The following is a 22,239-nucleotide window of genomic DNA, read 5'->3' as shown; positions in this document are numbered from 1 at the left end:
CATACTAAACTATGATGTAGTATTAAATTTAATTTAACTGGCGGCTTAAGTTTAGTTCCACTTATGACTGGACAATTTTTAAGATTTTGTTTTTTATTTTTTAAAGTTATAGTATCATCATAGTTGGACAGAATACAAATTAAATTATAAATTTAGATTTTACTTCAAGTTTTTTTTATCCTTGTCAATTGGCATTTAATTTATTTTAGTTCAGGATACTTTGAACAAGAGATTGAAAGAGTAAAGTTACAAACACATAAGATTCAAATATATTAGATATTAGACACAATTAAAATTAGCACGTGTATATATATTTGAAAGTTTAGGTACTAAACTTATATCTCAAACTTTTGTTATTATTAATAAAATCTAGACCTACACTCACAAATGCTTATGTTGAGTTTGAGAAGGTCACCATTGTTTTGAATTATGTTCAAATAAGGCAACTTCTTAACTAGGGTTATCTATTTCTCCCACATCGAAACAACATAAAACACAATTCTTTTTTATTCAACGAATTCCCAACTAAGCTGTCGCCGAGCCTGGTTGCGAGGGCTTATGACCCGAGTGGGGGCATCAAATTGATGGAACGGGAGGTTTCGTCCTGCTGGGCTGGATTTGGCGTGGATTGTTCTGGGCCGCCCATTTCAAGCATGGAGGAAAGCCATGGTGCTTGGGCGGAGGCCCAGGTTCCATGGGCTTCTAGAGCGGGGGGGGAACGCGTGAGGCTGGCTCGACAGAGCAACGACAACCTCCCTCTCCATGCAGTGGAAGGATAACGGGCCGTGCCTGTCGGATCCAACTTGTGTCCCAGTGGGGATGGCCCTCACCGAACCTTCATTTTTTTCTTCTTTCTTTTTCTAAAAAGAAAATCTTAATAGACAGCATTTAAAAAGAAAGGTTTAAGAAGTTGTAAGTTATTTTTTAAGTGAAAGACATTAAATATGCTTAATGTTTAACGAAAATTATAAAAGAAGATATTGTTATGTAATAAATATATAACGCCTCAAGTTTCTTACCCATTAAGGTAACAATGAAAAAGAAAATTGAATCCACCGACAGAATTGTTTTAGAAAAAAAGAATGAAGAAAGAGAAGAGAGGAGAAGAGAGGAGAAGAGATGTACTTTTCCAAAAATTAATTCAAAAACCAAAAAAGTCAAAAGTCAATTTAATAAAAGTGAGCAAACAAACCGCGTTTTTCATTTTTATCAAAGATTCCCTTGTCTTATCAATTCCCTCCCTCCTTTCTTTTTTCCTTTCCAAACTTTGTCACAAATCTATAACGATTTACTTTGGAAGTCATTTCCACTCCCACTGCTTTGTAATTTATGTGAAGTGAAAAATAAAATGAAAAGAAGGATAAGTTTTGAACCATATTTTCTCTTTCTTCTAATTTACTAATATAAGAATCATACTTAGTTGCAAAGTCAATTTACATATTCTTAAAAAAAAAAAATCAATCTTCAACAATATAGATCTTTTTTTTTTTTTAATACAAGAGGTCTTTTATTAAAAGAAAAATCATAGACCTAGAAATGATATCAAAACTTGAGACAGCAATATATATATCTGTAAGGAAACAACACCATTTCAATTTTGGAGAAATAATAATAATAATAATAAAAACTTTCATATAAGTCCCAAAATGTTTTGATTAAAAGTCAAAAATGGGATTTTTATTAACTTTTAATCCTTTAAAACAAAATATTGATTTAAAGAAAACAAATGGCAGTATTAACCAATTCAAATATTAATTAATTTGAAGATGTGATGCTATACTCCATCATTAAACTATTGAACTACATTGAAATTTTTTATACTATAAAATTTTTTTATGACAAAATAATAATCAAACACTTTCTTTTTTAAAAAGAAAAGAAGAAGAAGAAATATCATACACTTTGATAATGTCCAATAAAGTAAGTGTTGGTTTGGACCAGACATATGAGAAAGAGAAAGAAATTCTTTCATAATTGACAAATTCAAATTCTTGGGTTCACATTGCCCACTGCCCAAAAGCCACATGATGGGATCTTTTTTTAACTTAAATATAATTTTAAGTTAATTTTGGTTGTTTACCAATCATTTCATTTCATTTCATTTCATTTACTTATATATGTTTTCTTAATTTAAGTTCCCATTACTCCTCCTTCTAGTTTTCTTTTTTTTAATAAGTATACTGTAGAAGTTTAATTTTTTTTTAAAAAAAATTATAATTGTTCTAAACAAAATATTTACGAATACGGTTGAACGATACTTATATATATAAATGATAAACATTAATAGACTAATATTTCCAATCATCGATAGACACCAATAAATAATGTCCATTACTGTTTGACACTCATATATTGTAACATTTTGTTATAATTAAAAATGTTTTTTTATGCAATTTTGTTATTTAAAATAATTTTTTAAAAATTATCATTTATTAAACTTAATATGTGTATAGAGTCCTTAAATGATTCATATTGAGAAAATGTAACGCAAGAAGATGAAAGTGATCAAACAACTGCAAACATAATTAATCAGTAACTCACCTTTTAAATCGTGGAAACCAGAAAATATATACTTGAGTTAGCAGATTTAAGAATAGTTTAGTAACCTTAATTAGGATAATTAATGACACAGATATAGAAAATAAATCATGATTTTAGAAAGAGAATATTGAAATCAATTATGAAGGAATAGATCTTAAAAAGAAAAGGAAATAATAAACAAAGAGTTAATAATGATAATAAGGTTAGGAGGAAGAATCTAATACATCTCGATTTCCGAAATTTAACGAAAATGAAATTTGAAAGTCAATCTAACGTTAATTAAAAGAAAAGTTATTGATCCAATTATATCATAAATAGAGCATCTACTTTAAGGCAATGTAATTAATTAATGTCCCCTACAAATTTTGCCTTTTATTAGAATCAAATATTGTTCTTTCACATTCAAAATTGAATCCAATGTTAAACCCTTCCTAACCTAAAAAGTCTTATAAAATAACGATGCTGATGGCATAAATATTGTTTTCACCATTAAAAGTATCAAAGGGAAAAAGAAAATGATCATCACATCGTTGCTATTTTTAGGCCAAAGGATCATGGTCACGGCCCACGTGCCACAAGGGGAGTACGAAGATCCTAAGGCTTTCATACTTTGAGTTCAAACTGCAACTTAACCTGAAAGAAAAGTGATAAAACACTCACTATGCTCTAGTTGCCACAAACATTGTTTGAATAAAAACATCAAAACGATAGTGCAAAGACTACTCAATGATACAAATAAGGAGTGTTATATACAATATCAACCGATTAAATTCGACACAAATTAACTTATTTCCATCCTAAGCATCAAAGTATGTGTATGACTGAACTTCATATACTGACATCGAACTTGGGGATTGTGTCTTATAGAACCATAGCTAGGATATGTCTACCATGTCAATAACAAGAATCTTATACTTTCTTAGTATAACAACTAATACAAGAATAAGCCATCCATCAAACTCTTTAAAGAACTAAATTGCTTGATCTATTTGAACGTAGATATATTATACCAACAAATTTAAAATTTGTTACTAAACTACATCTATCCTTTAACAACACTATATAGTTTCTTAATTTATAAGTCTTGTATTTTTTAATTATAATTCATAGTAGTTAAGTGATGTCTTATATTCTTATTGACTTTGGAAAATTGCAGCAGTACTAATTGATTATAGGGTTTCTTGTAGAGTTATTATATTAACATACATATTAATTAATTTAAATATTTAAGTTGCAAGATGGATTTCAATTACATTCCAAGCATATTCTATTTTGTGATGACTTCATAGCAAAAAAAATTACATATTTAATCAAATAATCCAATAGAAATCATACGCCATGCTATTTTATTACAAAGATGACCAATTGATAATATTGTTAGGTCACTCTTTTTATATGAAGGACAAAAGTTTAAAAATAAAATAGAATTATGCAACTAAACTTTCAATCCTTTTAGTAGACTATACACACATATAACAACTAATTATTATACATTGGGTCCCAATTTTAAAAGAATTTATTGTAGATTTAATGCAATATTAAAAAAAAGAACTACCCCAAATTTTGGAGTATACTGTATAGATTTTCAACAATTTATAAAAACCAAACACGTAATGTCTTTATTATTCATCTTAAGATTATAAGTTTGATCACCTTATTTGATATGTTGTTAGTTTTCTTAGTTCAAAAAGAAAGTGTTTGACAAAAGTTAATATACTTGATGAAAAAGTAAAAACGTTAGCTACGATAAGAAACAAAATTCAAGTTTTAAGAATTAATAAAAGAGAAACGTATTAAAATTTAGGGTAAATTGAAATCAAACTCATACGGTATCATTTTAAAACTTGTAAACTAAAAAGATAATTATCCCACGTAGAAATGAAGAAAAATTAACCCATTATAAATCAATATGTCTTTCACTAATCAAGTAAATCTCTCTCCTACTTTATTTTTTAAACTCAAAATCATAACACATACCGAAGTGAACTTTGAAACTCTCCCATCGCTTTACCCTTAACATCATCATTAATTAAGAAATATTACCTTAAATTAATCAGAGAACTTTGCTACCAAAGACATCCCGAAGACATTCAGCCGTCTCAAATAACTCTCTCCCAATTAAACTAACTAAATAAATTGTTGCTTTCATAACCTTTTTGGTTGAATTTTTCCAACTTTGTGATGCAACAATCATACCTGCTCATGATATTAATCATTAAAACCCCCCCATTAAAAAAAAAAAAAAAAATTCTTCTTCTCTGATTGATTCAAAAATACAGAATCTCAAAGCTTCAAGCAATCAAACCAATGGCAAAGCCAACCATTTTTCTCTTATCATTTACACTTCTTGTTTGCTTTACAGCCATTCATGGCAGAGTAGAGATTACAAGTTCTCCATGTGATACTTATGTCTCTTACTTTGCAAAATCTTCACAGTTTTTCGATCTTCACAGCATATCGAAATTGTTTGGAGTCAAAGCTTTGGAGATTGCGAAAGCCAGCAACTTGGAATCAGACAAAACTCCATTGTTTGATGGGCAGCTTCTGTTCATTCCTGTCACTTGTAATTCCACTACAAATGGAAATAATAGCTTCTTCTTTTCGAATATCACTTACAAAATCAACAAGGATGATACATTTTATCTCGTCTCTACATCCTTCTTCGAGAATCTTTGCGATTCTGACATTGTTGTAAAAATGAACCCGTCTCTAAATCCAAACAATTTGTCTGTCGGAGTTGAAGCTGTTTTTCCTCTATTTTGTAAGTGCCCTTCTAAGGAAAACTTAGAACAGGGGATTCAAATTTTTATTACTTATGTATGGCAATTGACTGATGTGGTTTCTGGGGTGAGATCGATTTTTAGCGTATCAAAAGATGCGAATTTGGAAGATGTAAAGGGTGCAAAGTTGACGAATTTTGTAGCTGGTGAGGCTGTGTTTATACCTGTTTCGAAACTTCCTCTGCTTTCTCAGTCTCCTCCTCAGAGGAAAAAGATCAAACACCTTGTGATCGTTATTGGTGGTGTGGCTTTGGGTGTTGGTTTACTCTTGGTGGCTTATATTTGCTTTATTTACAAGAAAATGAAGCTACCCATTTGGGGAAATTCAATTAAAATGAAGATGAAACAGAATGGGCAGCTTATTCTTCCTCCTCCTCCTCCTCCTGTGGTTTCAGATTACTTGGGAAGGCCAATTTTGTATGATTATAAAGTGATAACGGATGCAACAATGAATTTCAATGAGGGGTTTAAGATTGGGAAATCTGTATACAAAGCCATAATCAATGGACAAATCTCAGTGATAAAGGAAGCTAAGCCAGATTCAAAAGAAGAGCTGATGATTTTACAAAAAGTCAATCACATAAATCTAGTGAAATTGGTGGGGTTCTCGTCAGATGACAAGGAGAATTTTTACTTGGTTTATGAATTTGCTGAAAATGGGCCATTGGATAAGTGGCTTTATTCATCATCTGAAGCTTCTTCAAGCAATCTCACATGGAGCCAAAGGTTGAACATAGCATTGGATGTGGCTAATGGGTTGCAATATATGCATGATCACACTCAACCAAGCATAGTTCATCAAGATATCAAAACATGTTGCATCCTTCTTGACTTGAGATTCAGAGCAAAGATTTCAAATCTCGCTAAGGCAAGACCTGCTGTCGATTCTCTGTCCACGAAAGTTGATGTTTTTGCTTTTGGGGTTGTGGTTTTGAAGCTGCTTTCAGGGAAAAAAGCTCTGAAATGTACAGAAAATGGTGAAGAAGAAGAAGAAGAAGAAGAAGAAGAAGAAGTTGGGAATTTGTGTAAGGAGATAAGGGATGTTCTAGACAACGAAGAAAGAAGAGAAGAAAAGTTGAGAGATTGGATGGACTCAAAATTAAAGGATTGTTACCCAATTGAAGGAGCTTTGAGCTTAGCGGTAATGGCGAGGGCTTGTACGCAAGATGAACCTCTGTCAAGGCCAAGTATGGCGGAAATTGTCTTTAATCTCTGTGTTCTTGCAGAATCTTCCCCAGAAAAGGTAGAAAAATCATGGGTTTCTCTTTTGGAAGCAGATGAAATTGGCCATAGCCATAGCCCCATTAGAGCTCGTTGATTTCAATTAACTCAAGTCTGATTCTCATATCTTTTTTGATTTAATATCTTTGGAACAACTTTACAGCCAAATCCCACTTCATTTTTTTTTTTTCTGTTACATTACAGAATATAAGTACAAATTTACGTTTAAACTCCCATTGATACGATTCATTAACATTATCATCAATATCTTTTCTTCTTCTCCAAGTAACTGCAATTCTCAATGACAGAAAAAACAGAGGAAACTGTAATAACAATAATTATTATTATAATGAAGAAGAAGCTTTTTGTTAATAAGGTGTTTTATGTATTAACGTACAACAAAGATGTGGGAAAATCTCTCTTTATAGACAAGATTGAGGGACACCGATACTTAAATCTCCTCTAATCTAAATCTAAAAAAACCATATGAACAAAGAAGTAACTGTAATTGTAATTTTAATTTGTAATTCCCCTGTTTTTTGAAACTAAGATTCAAGAGCAAAGGGTGTTTGTAAGAGATCATAAGGAGCCCAAAGAGCGTCAAGTGGACAAGGCCGGTTCGAGTCAAGCCGAACCCACGGTTTCCCTTTTCCACTCCAATGCAAGAGACTCACCGGACCGGGGTGCAAATTCCGGCATAGTCCTCTGAAATTATCACCACCAAGGCCGTGTTGGTTCCACCGGTGATCCACCGGAGCTATATACCCAGCAAAAACGAGGAGAAATGGAGGGAGAGACCCGAGCTCGTAGATCCGCATTCGTTTCTGGAGCTCCATCCACTCAATGATTTTAGCGGTGTAGTCGCCGGCGCGCCAACGTTGGAGATCTATGACCATAACTCCAGTGTTAAAATAACAAGCATTTCGTCCGGCGAAGGTAAGAGACAGAGAAGGGTTGGACCAGAAAGTGGGTGTGAAATAGGATGTCAAATTAGCGTTGCAATACTCCGGGGCGGCAAGAACGGCAGTTTCCCCAAGTGGGGTAGCAGCAAGTTTAGCAATGTCATCAACGAGGATCAAATCGGAGTCCAAATAGACAACGCGTTTGACACAGTGAGGGATTAAGGAAGCCAAGTAGTTGCGAGCGTAATTTAGAGGAGAATCGAGAGCGGAACGGATGGAAGTGGAGATTAATCCGGCAACGGCAGCGGCGTCAAATGGGTAGACATGGAATTTGAGATAAGGGAAGGAATTAGCGATGGTGAAACGGAGGGAGTGAGTGTCGGTGGAGGCAGAGGAGAGAAAATGAAAGATAATGTTCTGTGGGCAAGAGGAGTGTTGAAGAACGGAGAGAATGGCGGCCATGGAGCCACGGAGATAAGCGGCGTCAAGAGTCATAGCCACATGAACGGCCTGATCGGAACAAAGGAGGTGATCAGGCGAAGAAGGAATGGAGATACAGTTGGGTGAGTTGTAGAATTCAGGAGCTTCTTTGAACTTGAAGGCGGATGAGGTGGGAGAGAGGAGGAGGAGGAGGAGGAAGAGGAAGAGAGAGTGATGGTCGGAGAATGGCGGAGGGCGGGGCATGTTGCCGGAGAAAAACGGAGTTAGAAATGATTGAAAATAGTTGAAAGAAAAGTGAAAGAGGGAAAAAGAGATATAAATGAATGAATTGCGAAAGAGAGAAACACTGCCGCGGTTTCTGCGTCGCTTTCAAGTTCAATTCAACACACACCCACGTTGCCCTCTCGACCAACCCCTTTCCTTTTTCTTTCCTTTTTTTTCTTTAATATATATTTATTTCATGTTTAAATTAGTTTCTAAATTTTTAAATTTGTTAAATGACTTTATGGACCTTTAACCTTTGGGTTTAAAACATCTGTAATATATTCTTCATTTTTAATTTAAATTAAATTAAATCTTAAATTTAATAAGGTATTAAAACTTCAGTTCCTTTTAACGGAGACAACAAAATATATATACATATATTATATTAGAATATTAAAACATTTGGAGATGTCTACATAGGCGCATCTAACTAAATTCTGTTTAGATCATTGGTTTCTAAGATTTACACTTAAAATGATATTTTTGTCATTCATTTTTAATCTATTTACTTATTATTTAGGATAGTAAAAATTCTAATATTTTGTTTAATAAAAATTTTCAATTTCCTTTTTACTTTTTAGATTATCACTTTAGTTTGAATTTAATTCCTATTCGGGATCTAGTAAATCCTTTCAATTTGACATTTTCATTTAGAAGGTTCATATAAGGGAGAAAGTGTTATTTTACTTATGAGTTTTTTTTTTTTTAATATAATACAAAATTCTGCTAATAAAATGAAATTTTATTTTAATTTTAATTTCTCAATCATTGGGTTCTCTCTTCTCTGTAAAGTGGGGGATTGAAAGGGTTGAAATAAATAAATCTAAATTTAATTTAATTTAATTTAATTTAATTTTAAAAAAGAAAAAGAAAGAAAGATAGCGTAATTGAAGACAGCTGGTGACATTTTGACATCAAATTTCAAAGGCTAATATGGTCTTCCTACAACCCCAAATCCTCGAATTAAAATAAACCTTGGCCTTTGGAACAAAACTCAATGTTATTTTCTATTTAAATTATTTTGAAGATAACTCAACAGAAATTGTTTGTATTCGTTATTATACTAAAAAATAATAAGAAGGAAATGAGGTGAAGGATACAAAAAAGATGAAATAAATAATATTAAAATGACCGTAGTGATCCCAAAATATGATGTATTCGTTATTTATTGTATATGTACTTTGTCACAAATTTGGCTTTATTTAGGTAATGCATTTTCTTTCTTCTTATTTATTTATTTATTTATTATTAATAATATGTTCAACTAAATGATTGAGTTGAGCTCTCTCTCTCTCTCTTGTTGAGCCATTCACGTAGAGAAAAGAAAACCCAAGCTCAATTTCTTTTTTCTAAAGGGAAATTGCCATTCAAAAAATAACAAAATTCAATCTTTACCCTAAACTTTATTAATTGCTTATATAGCTTTTGATGCATATATTATTAGCAATACCAAAAATATTTAATATGTTTTCCAATATTATTTGGATATAGTATAAATTCGCTTAGCATCCACAATTTCATATACTTTATCAATTTCATATATTATTAGATTTTTCTTAGATGCAATTTTATTTCAAAAGTACTTTTTGGAGTCATTTTAAAAATCATCTTTTCCATCTTAAAAACTCACATTATACATATTTTTAATTATTTAAAATCAATTTTGATGATATGAAAATCATGTGAAAAGTGTAAAGTTAAATACTTTTTTTATTTTTAAGTCATTAAATACATCTTTAATAATTTTAAAATCTTCTAAAGTCACTTTTTATAGTATAACAATCGAATTCAAAATTTAAAATTTTGCAGTTTTTATTAAAAGGTACATTAAATAATTGTATTTGTGATAGTAAAAATTTCAAAAAATTCAAAACATATATTTAAAATTACTTCTCTACAAATTTTGAGTTAACTTCATTTTCCATTTTTCACTCTTTTTTTTTTTCATTATTATTTTTTAAACCATATTTTGTTTCCATTGTTAGTGGTGGATGATTGCAAATATACAACTAGTCCTTTTTTGAAATACTATTTTCATCTTTAAAATTTTAAATTATTCATTGGGTCTTTTAAAAAATAACTATTTTCATCCTTTCATTTATTAATTTTTTCAATAGTATTTATTTGATAAATGCATATTTTTAAATGAAAATGATAGGAATTACAAAGTTTATATTCCTTAATCCATCCAACCCTCATTGTTACATAAAAAAATATGTTGACGTTAACGTGCTTTTATCCACTCGAAATGACAATTAAAAGTCTAAATTGACTAATAATTTCAAACATTTTTTTCTTTATTTCCAAATGCACGATTAGATATCGATTTAAAAATAACAATAACTCAAATGTTTATTTTTCTAAAAGAAAAACTTAAACTAAAATACCTACATGAGTAGATCTATCCTATCCCTATCTATGTGCTTCAATTTTATTTTCTTTCCTCTTTTGGCACTACTATTTTATTATAGACACCATTACCTTTTTTTTCACCATTCTCTTGAGTTATATTCTATATTTTGACTTGCGATTCTATTTCATTCATTACAAAATTTTATAATTTTGGAGTAAATGATTGAACACATTAACTTTTAAAATTGTAATAAATGTCTTATCCTCATGGGTCGAATTAACTTTTTTTTAATGCTTAAATAAATGGCAAACTTTATGTTTTCAATGGCTTAAATTACCTTTTTTTAGAGATCCGTATAAATTATGAAATATTTATTGGTTATATTACATTATTATATATTTCCATAAAAGGTTACATAACGTTTTTAACTATGTTTCTTTAGAGATTTTATCTATAATTAAGTAGCCTCCTAAATAGTTGAGATTTAAATTCATAGATATTGACATATTGAGTATTTTGAGATTATAATTTGAATTCATGAAAAGAAAGAATACCTATCTTGTTTAGGTTAATTGACAGACAAGATTAAAACTTTTCTAATTAGATTACAAATATTGATCTCTTTAGGTTAAAATATAAAATTTATCGATTATTTTAAAATTGATAATAAACAAAATTAACATTTTAGAAATTAGATAATTTGTAAAATATTGATTTATTAATTTATAAAGATTTTGTTTAGAGTTTGTATTTGTATAAGATATTGAAAGATGTCCATATTTAAATTTAAAAAGAAAAAAAGAAAAAGAGAGAAAAGAGTGGGGGAGGGAATTGGGGGTGTTGGATTCATTAATTCATTCCGGATATTTAGGGTATAGCATTAAATGTGAGAGTCAAAGTGATAGCAGATGTTAGGAGAAGGAAGCATTCATTTCATCCCTAATTTCATCTTTTTTTACATTTCCCCTTTCGCTAAAAACTTTTCCTGGGCCCATCTCTTCTTTCCCACGTGGGAACCACATTTTCCTATTCATTTCATTCTCTATGAGACTCCCCATTCAATTTTTACAACTTTTCAATATTTTGATTTTCGTTTTTATTGCGTTTATGTTCGTTTCAAACTTTAACATTAAATTAATTTAACCATTTGAGTTTTTTTTTTTTTTTTTTAGATTCAATAATTAAAGCGAATTGATAGTGAAATTAATTATAATGATAAAGAATAGAAAGTGACTTTGAGAGAAAAAAAAAAAAAAAAAGAGAGATTAGAGGGTAGTGAGAGTTTTGTGATCCATTCAACAACTTGGATTTATTACCATACCAACAAAAATAACTTTATGAGGCCATTCTTAGTATAAAAAAGAAATCAAATTTTATTATTTATTCTATCATTTTCTACGTTACCTTTACTCCATCCATTTGGATCATACTGCCTTCATGTACCAAATTAAAGCTTCTTCTTTTTTCAAACTATTTTAATGTATTTTTAATTATTAATTCATTTTTCCATATATTACAATCATGGTGAAAACATATATACATATATACAAGTATACTTTTTTAAAGTGGACAATTATTTAAGTTGCACGATATAGATACCATTTGAAAGATATCCAAAAAAAAATTTCTAATATTTGTATACTAGAAAAAAAAAATAGTTTATGACTACTAAAAATATATTTTATCAATTGAAAACAAGATGCTTTAATCACTTAGACATGACTTGTTCGAATAAAGTCTAGTGAATAAAACTTATCATTACAATCGATATAATCGATTGATTGTTTGATGTATTTCATTTTCATTTAAATCATAGTTGTGTCTAACTAAAATAAAATTAAATTAAAAAAAGATGATAAATAATATTTCTCACCCATTTAACAAATAAGGACATGGTTCGTTATCTTGAAATTAATGTGCATATGTTTCATTATCATGAAAAAAGTTAATATTGGTCAAATTTGATGATTAACTTTCTACAAGCTAAGTGTTTATAAAACTATTATTCTCACCGTACGAGATATATTATTTGTTAATTTATTGTTAAATAATACATTTGTATTTGAATTAAAAAAAAATAAGTAAATTTAGAGGTTTATAAATATTATGGGGATGTTATTAATATACATTTATTGAATAAAGTATATTATAATACAAAAAAAAATTAAAATAGAATAAATAGGTTGGAAGGAAAATTGAAAAAAGAAAAAAAAAATGATGCAAATGCATGTGGGAGTGAAGAGTGAAGAGCGAAGAGTGAAGAGATGAAGATGTGATTAGAAAAGAGGTTGTTTGGGTTTGAAGACAGAGTGTGGGGGTGTAATAACAAACACACTTCACCCCCCCATTATTTGTATAGCCTCTCATTAAACAAAACCATGTGCCTCACATGCTCAATTCCCTACTCACCATTTTCCCCAATTATTGTCGTCATCATCATCATCATCATCTAATTATATTCATATTTCTTCTCTTCTAAAATTAATTCAGAATTATTATTGCACCCCAATTATTTAACTCAACCAATAACCAATTTGTGTGTGTGTGTGTGTGTTATATATCATTCTTTGATCCATATATACATCCTTACCTTACAGTAAAAATAGTTATAGAGAGAGAGAGAGAGAGAGTATGATTGTGTTTGATGGTAGTGAATTTAGAGGTTGGAAAGATATATATATATATATATGTTACATTTAATATAGAGTTATATTATTCAACACATTCACACGCCATTTTTTAATTTTGGCATAGGAATCCATATTGTTCCAAATTTATAAGGTCCTACATTGTGTCCATATTCATCTCATCCACATTTTTCTGATTTTTTTTCTTTTTCTTTTTAATCTCATTTAATACCATTTAACCATACTAATAAACTTTTTCTAAAAAAGAAAAGGAAAAAAAAAACGTCGGTTCATTCGTTACATTTTAAATCATAGACGTTTCGTTTTCAAGTGTTTGACCAATTTATAATGGTTTCAACATTTCAATTCAGTTTTTTACCATTTCCAATCTTCTTACTCCCTTACGCAAAAAAAGAAAACAACTTTATACACTTACACCATATTGCAAAATATTAGTCAACTACTAATATATATACTTGTTGTCTTTAAAATTACTATTTGTTATATTTACAATCATTTAACTTCTAACAATAATGAATGCTATTTGGCAATATTGAAACTCGTTAATAATTTGTTTCATATTCTCCACATGAGTAGATAGATGTATCATCGATGAGAATTGTACCCTACCTTGAAACCTCGATATGGGTTTCCATTTTTTTTTCCCTTTTGATGAAGTGAAGACAAACAAATCCCTATATAAATACTTTTTTCTATTAAAAAAATTGTGTTGTCTACTTCTTGATTTTTTGAATCCGTTTATGTATAGTAAATAAACGACTGTTCCTGTTTTTAAAAGTATCCTTTTAAGTTCATAATTATTTGAAGTTATTTCAAAAAGTAATGTGATTAAAGAAAGAAGATAGTTATCCAACTTTCATTATGTAAATATTAATTCCAAAAATATAAATGGAAGAACCAATATTTTATAAGAGATTTGAACTTCCAGAGTAAATGTTAATTAACATTGAACTATACTCGTAAGAAGTAATATTGTCGTTTCAGTACAACAACAGAGAAGTAATATTGAATTAAATTCATTTAACAAAAAAGAAAAAAAAAGAAGAAGAAGAAGAAGAAGAAGTACTTTGGTCTAAGAAAAAGAGGACTAGGTATCATTCAATCATTTAAATTGTGTGGTGTACACAAATTGTACCTTAAAAACAACCATTGCATAAAGAAGAAAAAGCCACAAAAACAAAGGACACATTAAATGGGAGAAAGAACTGTACTTCAAACAATTTCAATGTCTTTGAACTTTTTTCCCCTTCTGCTATTGCTTTCATATTTGTACCAAAGAAAAGAGTATTATGATCATTTTATGTGAATACAACCATTCATTTTTTGTCCTTTTTTTTTATACATATCCATGAAAGTGTTTATAAAGCATTTAGTTTATTTAAATATGTTAAAATTAAAAATTCGTTAAATTTATTTTTTATTAATAATTTTTTTGGAGATAATGGAAAACATAACTTGAAATTATGACAATCGTGAAATCAATAATGAATTCAAATTACTAAGCAAATTGGACAGGCAAGCCCGTAAATGAGCCCACGGCCCAGTGAATATTTCTTTCCTAGTCTAAAATGGAATATTTCAAGAACACAATTGTGAAGAAAGTATCATATTCGACACATTAGAACTGAAATTAAATTCTAACTAAAATGAAATAAGAAATTTAAATTATCTTGATCGAAATTATTTGCCAAATATTCACTAATTGAGGTTATTGAGCAACATTAAAGGGCATTATCTGAAGTAATTATTCGTAGTGACCTTTTATTTTATTATTATTGTTTAACGTGATGAGTGGAGAAAAGGCATTACAATACACAAAGTTGATATATATATATATATATATTTGAAAGGTAAAATTGCTATATTAATTTCCCCATTAGATGACATCAATAATAAATGTATTGACTTGGGAATTAAGCGTGACTTGATAATAATGTAATAGAGTATTTAATTTTCTATTAATCATAAAGGTGCAAGTCAAAAAGTTGATTAGTTTGGCGATAATGAAATGTTAATCTCAACGATTGTTTTAATTAAAGATAATTAGTTGGTTAAAGAAACTTCATAGTTTCTTACCAACTTTCTTGAGCCAACATGTTGGGGCATTGTCAATCTTCATTTTTTAAAAAAAGAGAAGATAAATTAATTACATAATTTTTGGTATGATGTCTAATAATCCATTAACTTTAAAATTGTCGCATAAATCTTCTCAAATAGCTTTTCAGATGTTCAAGATATGATAGGCATAAACTTCATATTTCGTCACAAAATTTATTCCAAATACATATATGAATTATGTTAGACATAACTTGAAATTTGGAGATCCATTGATCACAGAATTGAGAGTATTAAATTTGTTTTAAGTTCTAGAACCACCTGAAAATAAAATTGAAAGTTTATGAACCAAAGACCTTGTAGATTTTGTTAATTCATCTCTAATCATTGTACAGGAGCCAAGACCAATCTCCAATGCCATTACCTCTATGAATACTAAGAACCAATAGCAACTATGTTCCATTGATTTCTCTCATTCCAAATTCCGATTTCTGATTTGAACTAAAATTCAATCAAATGCAAAGTCAATTGCATTCTAGCACATCAAACCAAGCTTTAGTTCATAACTAAAAACTAGTAGATCACAACAAAAATCAAACTCAACAAACGGAAGGATGACCAAGAACAAAGTAATCAAGGAACACTACAGAACTCAACAGTCTGAACTTCCAACATGGCAGAAAACCACCAAGAACAAAGTAATCAAGGAACACTAGAGAACTCAACAACAGTCTGAACTTCCAACATGGCAGAAAACCACCAAGTTCTCTAGCAAACTTAACATTACATCAAAGAGTAATTGCAATGGGCAAAAGTTTTAAAACTAATAATGAATCATAGAGAAAAATCCATAAAAAATTGTAAATATAGCAAAATCTATTAGCAAAAGACTCTTGTTATAGATACAGTCTATTACTAATAGATTTCAAGAGCTTGATCTAAATTTAGTGTTATAGATACAGTCTATTACTAATAGATTTCAAGAGCTTGATCTAAATTTAGTTATATTAGCAAATTCCTTTGCATTTAGTTGATTACTATATTTGCAACTTCTCCTACATTAAAACGATTCATCCAATCAATTGTAATCCAATAAAATAGAAAATGAACTGAACTTGAACAAAATAGCAAAATTTTCACTTTATTACGGTTGGATAAAGAAGTTTGCAGTAGAAAGATGTGAATATGAGAGCTGGTTTGTGCAAAAGAAAGCAACAACCAGAAGTCCTTTGGGACATCCATAACACGAATTGATGGTAAACTCACAGTAAGTTTTATCAAGCATACACACACACACATATATATGACCACAGTATCAGCTAACCTACTTCATAAGGCACTAAATGAAAATCTCTACACTTGTGTAATTTCCATTGAAGTCAAAACATTATCTTTTACCACCAGAGCAAGGCAAGAATTACAAAGACACCAACAAGTAAAAGAAGGTTTTTCAGTACGTTATCAGCATGCTGACCTCGAGTGGACGGTTGCGGAAAATGGTGACCATGACCTCCATGAAAGGTGTTGAATGCATAAGGGTAACCAGAAGTAGTTCCATAAACTGTAGCATCGGGAAATCCATGAAACTGGATATTGAATAAAGATGGGATCAGACCACCAAAAGCAGTAGCTAAAGTGAAATTGCCAATTCTTGCTGATGCCATTGGCATAAAGCCACCAGTGAATCCAAATCCATAGTTTGCAAAATCATTAGGAACAGGAGGTGGTGCTGTTTGAGGTCTTTGACCGGCAGGACGATTTGGAATATCAATACCAGGATATCTATTTAATCTTGGATCAGATGGTATTTTACCCCTACCATAAAGAGGAACCAACTTTTCCTCTTGAATAAGAGCCTTACAAACAGGACATTCTTGACATTGTGAGTGATGATGCAGCCATCTATATAAACAAGGCCAGCAAAAGAGATGACCACAAAGAGTAATAATTGGGTCTTGAGCTAACTCAAAGCAAATATTGCATTCAAAATCACCAGTATCATTATTAGTAGTATCACTGTTAGTAGAGCACGATGGGTTCCGATGTGGCATACTTGTCGATTCACCAAACTCATTCGCCATTTCTAAGTAAAACCCCACAAAACATCAGCAGCTATTAATCACCACAAATCGCAAAACGAAACAAAATCAAAATAAGATCCAACACAACTTCATATCAAGATCAAGCAACAAAAAAAAAATCCGAAAACACAGATGGTAATAAAAACCGATGATTGTAAGAAAATAAAGCCAGAAAGAATAAAATCAGGGAAAAGGGCAGAGGAGAAGAAAGCCCCAAAATCAGAATCACAACGGAATGAAACGAAAGGCAAATAAAGAGAAGAGAGTGAACGGACCTGTGAGAGGAAAAGAAAGGGAAAGAGTGAAAAGGAGAAGGGGTATAGAAAAGAGAATAGTTGTAGGGTTGAGGTGAGAAACAGGAATCTGTGGAATTCAGGAGGTAGAAATAAAAGAAAGGCGTAGAAGAGAGTAGAATAGAATGGGAGGAAGAAGAAGATACGAAGGATTCAACATCAAAGGGATTTGTTTATTTTTCTATTTTTCTTATTTAGTAATATATATAATATATATATTATATTGTAAATTGTAAGTCGACGGATAACAACGTGTAAGTTTGGTCGTCCTATGGAGCATAGCAGAGACCAATACCTGTATTCCAACATTACCATTCTTTTTTTTCTATCTCACTTTACCACCAAACGCTGCGTTTTAAGGTCCCCCAATATGAATCCGACGGCTCTTCTTTATTTCATCTTTAAATATACCCATCCTCCCCTTTCTCCTAACTCTCATCAATTAATATTTCTTTTTTTATTTATTAAATATTGTTTTGGTTCATATCATATGAAGCTTTTTCTTTTTTCTTAAAACAAAAGTTTACTTTTTTTATATATATATTTTTAATAAAACTTAAATTTAGTCAAAATTTATTATATAACAAAAAAAATATATGTCATGCATGACAGTTCAATACATGAATTTGTAGTGTAAATGTTAGTTAGTAACAAAATTCTTTTAATAACTCAACTCTAGATTATTAACGTTGAGATAAGTTATAGATATATTAAAAATAGGAGATTTATGAAAATATTTACACATTATATTTATAAGAAAAATGGAGTGTAATATAATTTTTTTTTTCTCCGGAGGGTAAATAATTTATTTTTCTAATTTTGAAAACCATAAACTAAAATTGAAATATTGAAAAGAGAAGGATTAAAATTATAGACTAAAATAGTAATTTAACTTTTTTTTTTTTTAAGAAAACTATCTTAGTTTTTTTCTTACCGTTTTTAATCATTATTTTATCTCGTGTATTAGTATTTAAATTCTGAATAAAATTAATTACAAATTTTTAAACTAATTTTGTTGTTTTTAAATGATTAGTTTGGAATGTAGATGAGAACAAGAGAAAGAAACGTGTATATAAATTTAATTTTTTTAAAAAAATAAAACTTGATTGTCTAGTGTTTAAATCAAGGCTTTCAATATTTAATAAGTACAAGCTAAGTTACTTTGGATGCATTGACTTTTGCAAAAGAAAATAAATAAATAAATAATGAACACCAACCAATTAAGGTAAATAAAATATCAATACTATCATTTTTTTTTTATGGATGACCAACCAATTTTTATTCATACTTAATACACATCTCAAACCAACCAAAATATTTTGTACTTTAATTTTTATTAGTTCCATTTCATTTGTTGTTTTAATCCCTAATGTGTACCAATCAATTGATATCAATGGGACTTCGCTATTGAAAATTGAGTTGGACCGATCTGGTAGATTAATTAAATGTTTCATAGAGTTTCCAATATATAATGTTACAACAGTGATGATTGAATTTGGGTGCGGAGATATATATATAGGAAATGGAAACTTACTACGTATATTTTATGTATATCATTTTAAATCTTTCGTTATTAAATAATATTCTAATCGATAATCAACTATATATTTTGAAATATCATTTTGGTATAAAATAGTTACATATTGAATTTAAAAGGATAAAAGGAAAATATCAAAATGATTTTCAATATAACCTAAATGGTTTCCTCTTTTCAAAACTACTTACAAACGTGTGCATTGAATAGGTATTTTAAACTTCAACAAACTAAAATTGTGTTTTTTTTTTATGTATAAATCGCAAGTGAATTAATATTATTATTAAAATCAACTGTTTATAACTAAATTGAAGGAAACAATAATTTATTTTCTTTTATTATACATCAACCTATCGTAACATAATCTAACCATATATTATCGATTAAAATGTAATCTATGACGAAAACTTTCATGCAGTCAAACTCCAATAATGACGTGTCCGAACAAATAGAATGGGCCGAAGAAATGTCAAAGGCCCACGTGGGAATTTTGTACGCCAACAAATCACAAACACTTTAGCCACATACTCAAAATGATTTAATTTGCAAAACACAAGTTTCAAAGGTATTAAAAGTAATGTGGGAAACCGCAAATATGTCACATTCATAAATACAGAGATTTGGAATATTTAGAGGCATCTTATCAAACCTATAAATTACCTTTACTTCCATTTGTTTCCCACGTAAATCATTATGAATCAAACAAATTTAAATTGTGTATACATTTTTCAAGAGTGAGTGAATCAATTTAGACTATTTATTATGATTTGTTGTTATTTTCATTTAATCTCATCCAGTACAATTATTAAAAAGTTGTTCAAGGTCAAACACAACGAACACTTTGAGATGAAAATTGAATCTTCTATCTTGGGAGAAGAATAGGAGGTTGCATTTAATTATAGTTAAGCTGAGATTGAAGACTCTTAAATCTAGGTTCAATTCAAGTTCAACTAGGGGTATGGATTGACTATTAAATGAAATTGTGTTTGATGTTATTTAATATATAATAGGAAAGCACATGTTTCAAAATTTAATAATAAAATTATGAACGTAGAGTAAAATAGCTTACATTTTTTTAACGGGTCGTGATTTATCTCGACAACATCGTGGAGTTTTTGTTATACATTACAAGTTCGTAATTCAAAAGAATGGTTAAAGTATATCCAAATAAATCTATCCTCCTGAACTTGTTAGACATAATATATCTACATATTAACACATTTAAACTATAAATAACAAATAAAGTTATATTTTTCAACTTAATTTTTAAAGTTTGAATTTTTACTCTCACATGTTAAAAAAAATAGAATATACCGTAAATCTAGCTTATAAAATTTATCATAATGAATCATTTTGTGGAACTCGATTAAAAATGATTTTAGTGCATGCAAGTATTAATCAATGTAAGAAATATTATTTAATGAAATAATTTTAAAGATTGAGGATATAATATATATGTGTGTGTAATGAATGAGTAAAGACAGTAATTATAGGTGATGTCGGTAGATGATGATATTAGTTTGCATGCAATCCAATCCCTACCCTTCTTCATGTAGTGTAGAGTCTCAATTATTTCAAAAGTAATAAATATTTTCCACCTACCTTACGACATTTAATTTTCCATCTCAACTTTTTCTATCATAATGTAGTATATATTAATCTTTTTTTTTTTTAGATTAAATATATATAACTCTAGATTCTTTTTAAAACAAAATAATAAAATAAGATATAAATAATAATCTTTATATACTACCTTAGAATTATAATATTTTTTCGTCACTTCCACGATAAATGTAAGGGTAAAATATATAATTTGAAGTTACATTATTTTTCGATGAGTACATATTTAAAATTGATGAAAATTAGCTATTTTGATTTAGTATTAAGGACGTGTCAATTTTTGTTTTAAGGTACAATAGATCCATCACGATAAAAAACAATTTATATTTGGTCATATTAAATTATATATACACATACATATATATACATACATATGAGTATATATGATCTTTTTTTTTTTTTCAAAAGCTACAATACCTCAATTTTGTAAAGAAGAAAGTGTAGATTTTGAAGTTATTTAAATTGAAGTTTCTTGATGATGTGAGATTGTGAGTGAACATTTGTGTCGTCACAATTTTATCTCTTTCTACTTTTTGGTATAAATGTTAGGTTATATGAACTACTTACTTAAATAGTGTTTTTAATTCAAACTTAAAAATATCATATTTTGTTATCTACTTTAATCCTATAAATACCTATGTTAAATTTTCGCATTACAAATAAATATTAAGGTGAGTTTAGCTTAACCAATCATGAAATATCACATATTAAATTATATATATTATTATTTTGGTTAACTGTTGTAATCCAAATTAACTTTTGATCCATATTCATATATATTAAAAATAATAAAGCCATCAAACTAAAATATATCATACTCTAAATCTTAAATTTCAAAAAGCATTTTAGGATTTTTCCTACAAATAAAATAGCATATTCACATTTTTAATCAAAAGTATTTTTATTATTCATTTATCACGTATATTTTGTTAGTACAAATGGAAATGAATAAATTTGGATAACACAGCTGAGTAGACATATAAAATATTTTTTTTATTATATTTCTCCAGTTTGGATATTTTTAAATATAATAAAAACTAAAATTATTTACCATTATTACAAAATCTCTTAAATTCTCTGGAAGTTTTTTTTTTTAAGAGATTGTAAATAGCTTCAATTTTTTTAGTTCATAATAATATTTCCATCTTTAAATCAATTATCACTTAATTTCAAATATAATTCAATTTTTAAAAAGCAAATAATTAATGTTTTACGTAGTATTTTCTTACCCACAACTATCGGAACGGCTCTTTATTTACTTTTAGATATTGTTTGATCGATAATATTTCATCTTTGAAAAAATTTCAATACAATCAAATCAATAACCTTTTAAAATTTGGAAGCTATTTAAATAAGCAATAATTAACCTAAGATTTCTGAATGGATTGTTGTAAAATAATCAAATAATTGTTTTTTTTTTTAAGAAAAAAGACATGTTTTAATTTCCTTATTTAAGTTGGCTAACAAATTGTATGTTTAATTACTTGAAATTGCACACATATCCAA

The 22,239-nt window shown here is 28.9% G+C and overlaps 3 protein-coding genes across 4 annotated transcripts; 1 reads left to right on the top strand and 2 right to left on the bottom strand.

Moving 5' to 3' along the window:
- Positions 1-4,848: 4,848 nt before the first annotated feature.
- Positions 4,849-6,639, top strand: LOC103484710 (serine/threonine receptor-like kinase NFP). Its single transcript, XM_008441940.2, has one exon. The coding sequence runs from the start codon at positions 4,849-4,851 to the stop codon at positions 6,637-6,639; it is 1,791 nt and encodes a 596-aa protein (XP_008440162.1).
- A 227-nt stretch (positions 6,640-6,866) lies between these two features.
- Positions 6,867-8,128, bottom strand: LOC103484709 (probable galacturonosyltransferase-like 1). The gene has a single exon (XM_008441939.3). The coding sequence runs from the start codon at positions 8,126-8,128 to the stop codon at positions 7,088-7,090; it is 1,041 nt and encodes a 346-aa protein (XP_008440161.1). The 3' UTR covers positions 6,867-7,087.
- Positions 8,129-16,320: 8,192 nt separating this feature from the next.
- Positions 16,321-17,767, bottom strand: LOC103484707 (uncharacterized). 2 transcript variants are annotated; one of them, XM_008441936.2, is made up of 2 exons: positions 17,562-17,767; positions 16,321-17,317 (listed from the first exon to the last, which is right to left on the bottom strand). In XM_008441936.2, exon 2 carries the CDS (start codon positions 17,284-17,286, stop codon positions 16,600-16,602), a length of 687 nt encoding a protein of 228 aa, XP_008440158.1. In that variant the 5' UTR covers positions 17,287-17,317; positions 17,562-17,767; the 3' UTR covers positions 16,321-16,599. The 2 variants fall into 2 exon arrangements, with proteins under 2 accessions (XP_008440158.1, XP_008440160.1); XM_008441938.3 differs by having other exon boundaries at positions 16,321-17,288; positions 17,562-17,758.
- Between the last annotated feature and the right edge of the window lie 4,472 nt (positions 17,768-22,239).

Source organism: Cucumis melo, chromosome 8, assembly GCF_025177605.1.
Source record: "Cucumis melo cultivar AY chromosome 8, USDA_Cmelo_AY_1.0, whole genome shotgun sequence".
Lineage (NCBI taxonomy): Eukaryota > Viridiplantae > Streptophyta > Magnoliopsida > Cucurbitales > Cucurbitaceae > Cucumis > Cucumis melo.
This window is presented reverse-complemented; position numbering and strand designations above follow the sequence as displayed.

Excerpts from the sequence above, each read along its gene's own strand:
- LOC103484707 (XM_008441936.2), bottom strand. The coding sequence starts at position 17,286 with ATGGCGAATGAGTTTGGTGAATCGACAAGTATGCCACATCGGAACCCA.
- LOC103484710 (XM_008441940.2), top strand. The coding sequence starts at position 4,849 with ATGGCAAAGCCAACCATTTTTCTCTTATCATTTACACTTCTTGTTTGC.
- LOC103484709 (XM_008441939.3), bottom strand. The coding sequence starts at position 8,128 with ATGCCCCGCCCTCCGCCATTCTCCGACCATCACTCTCTCTTCCTCTTC.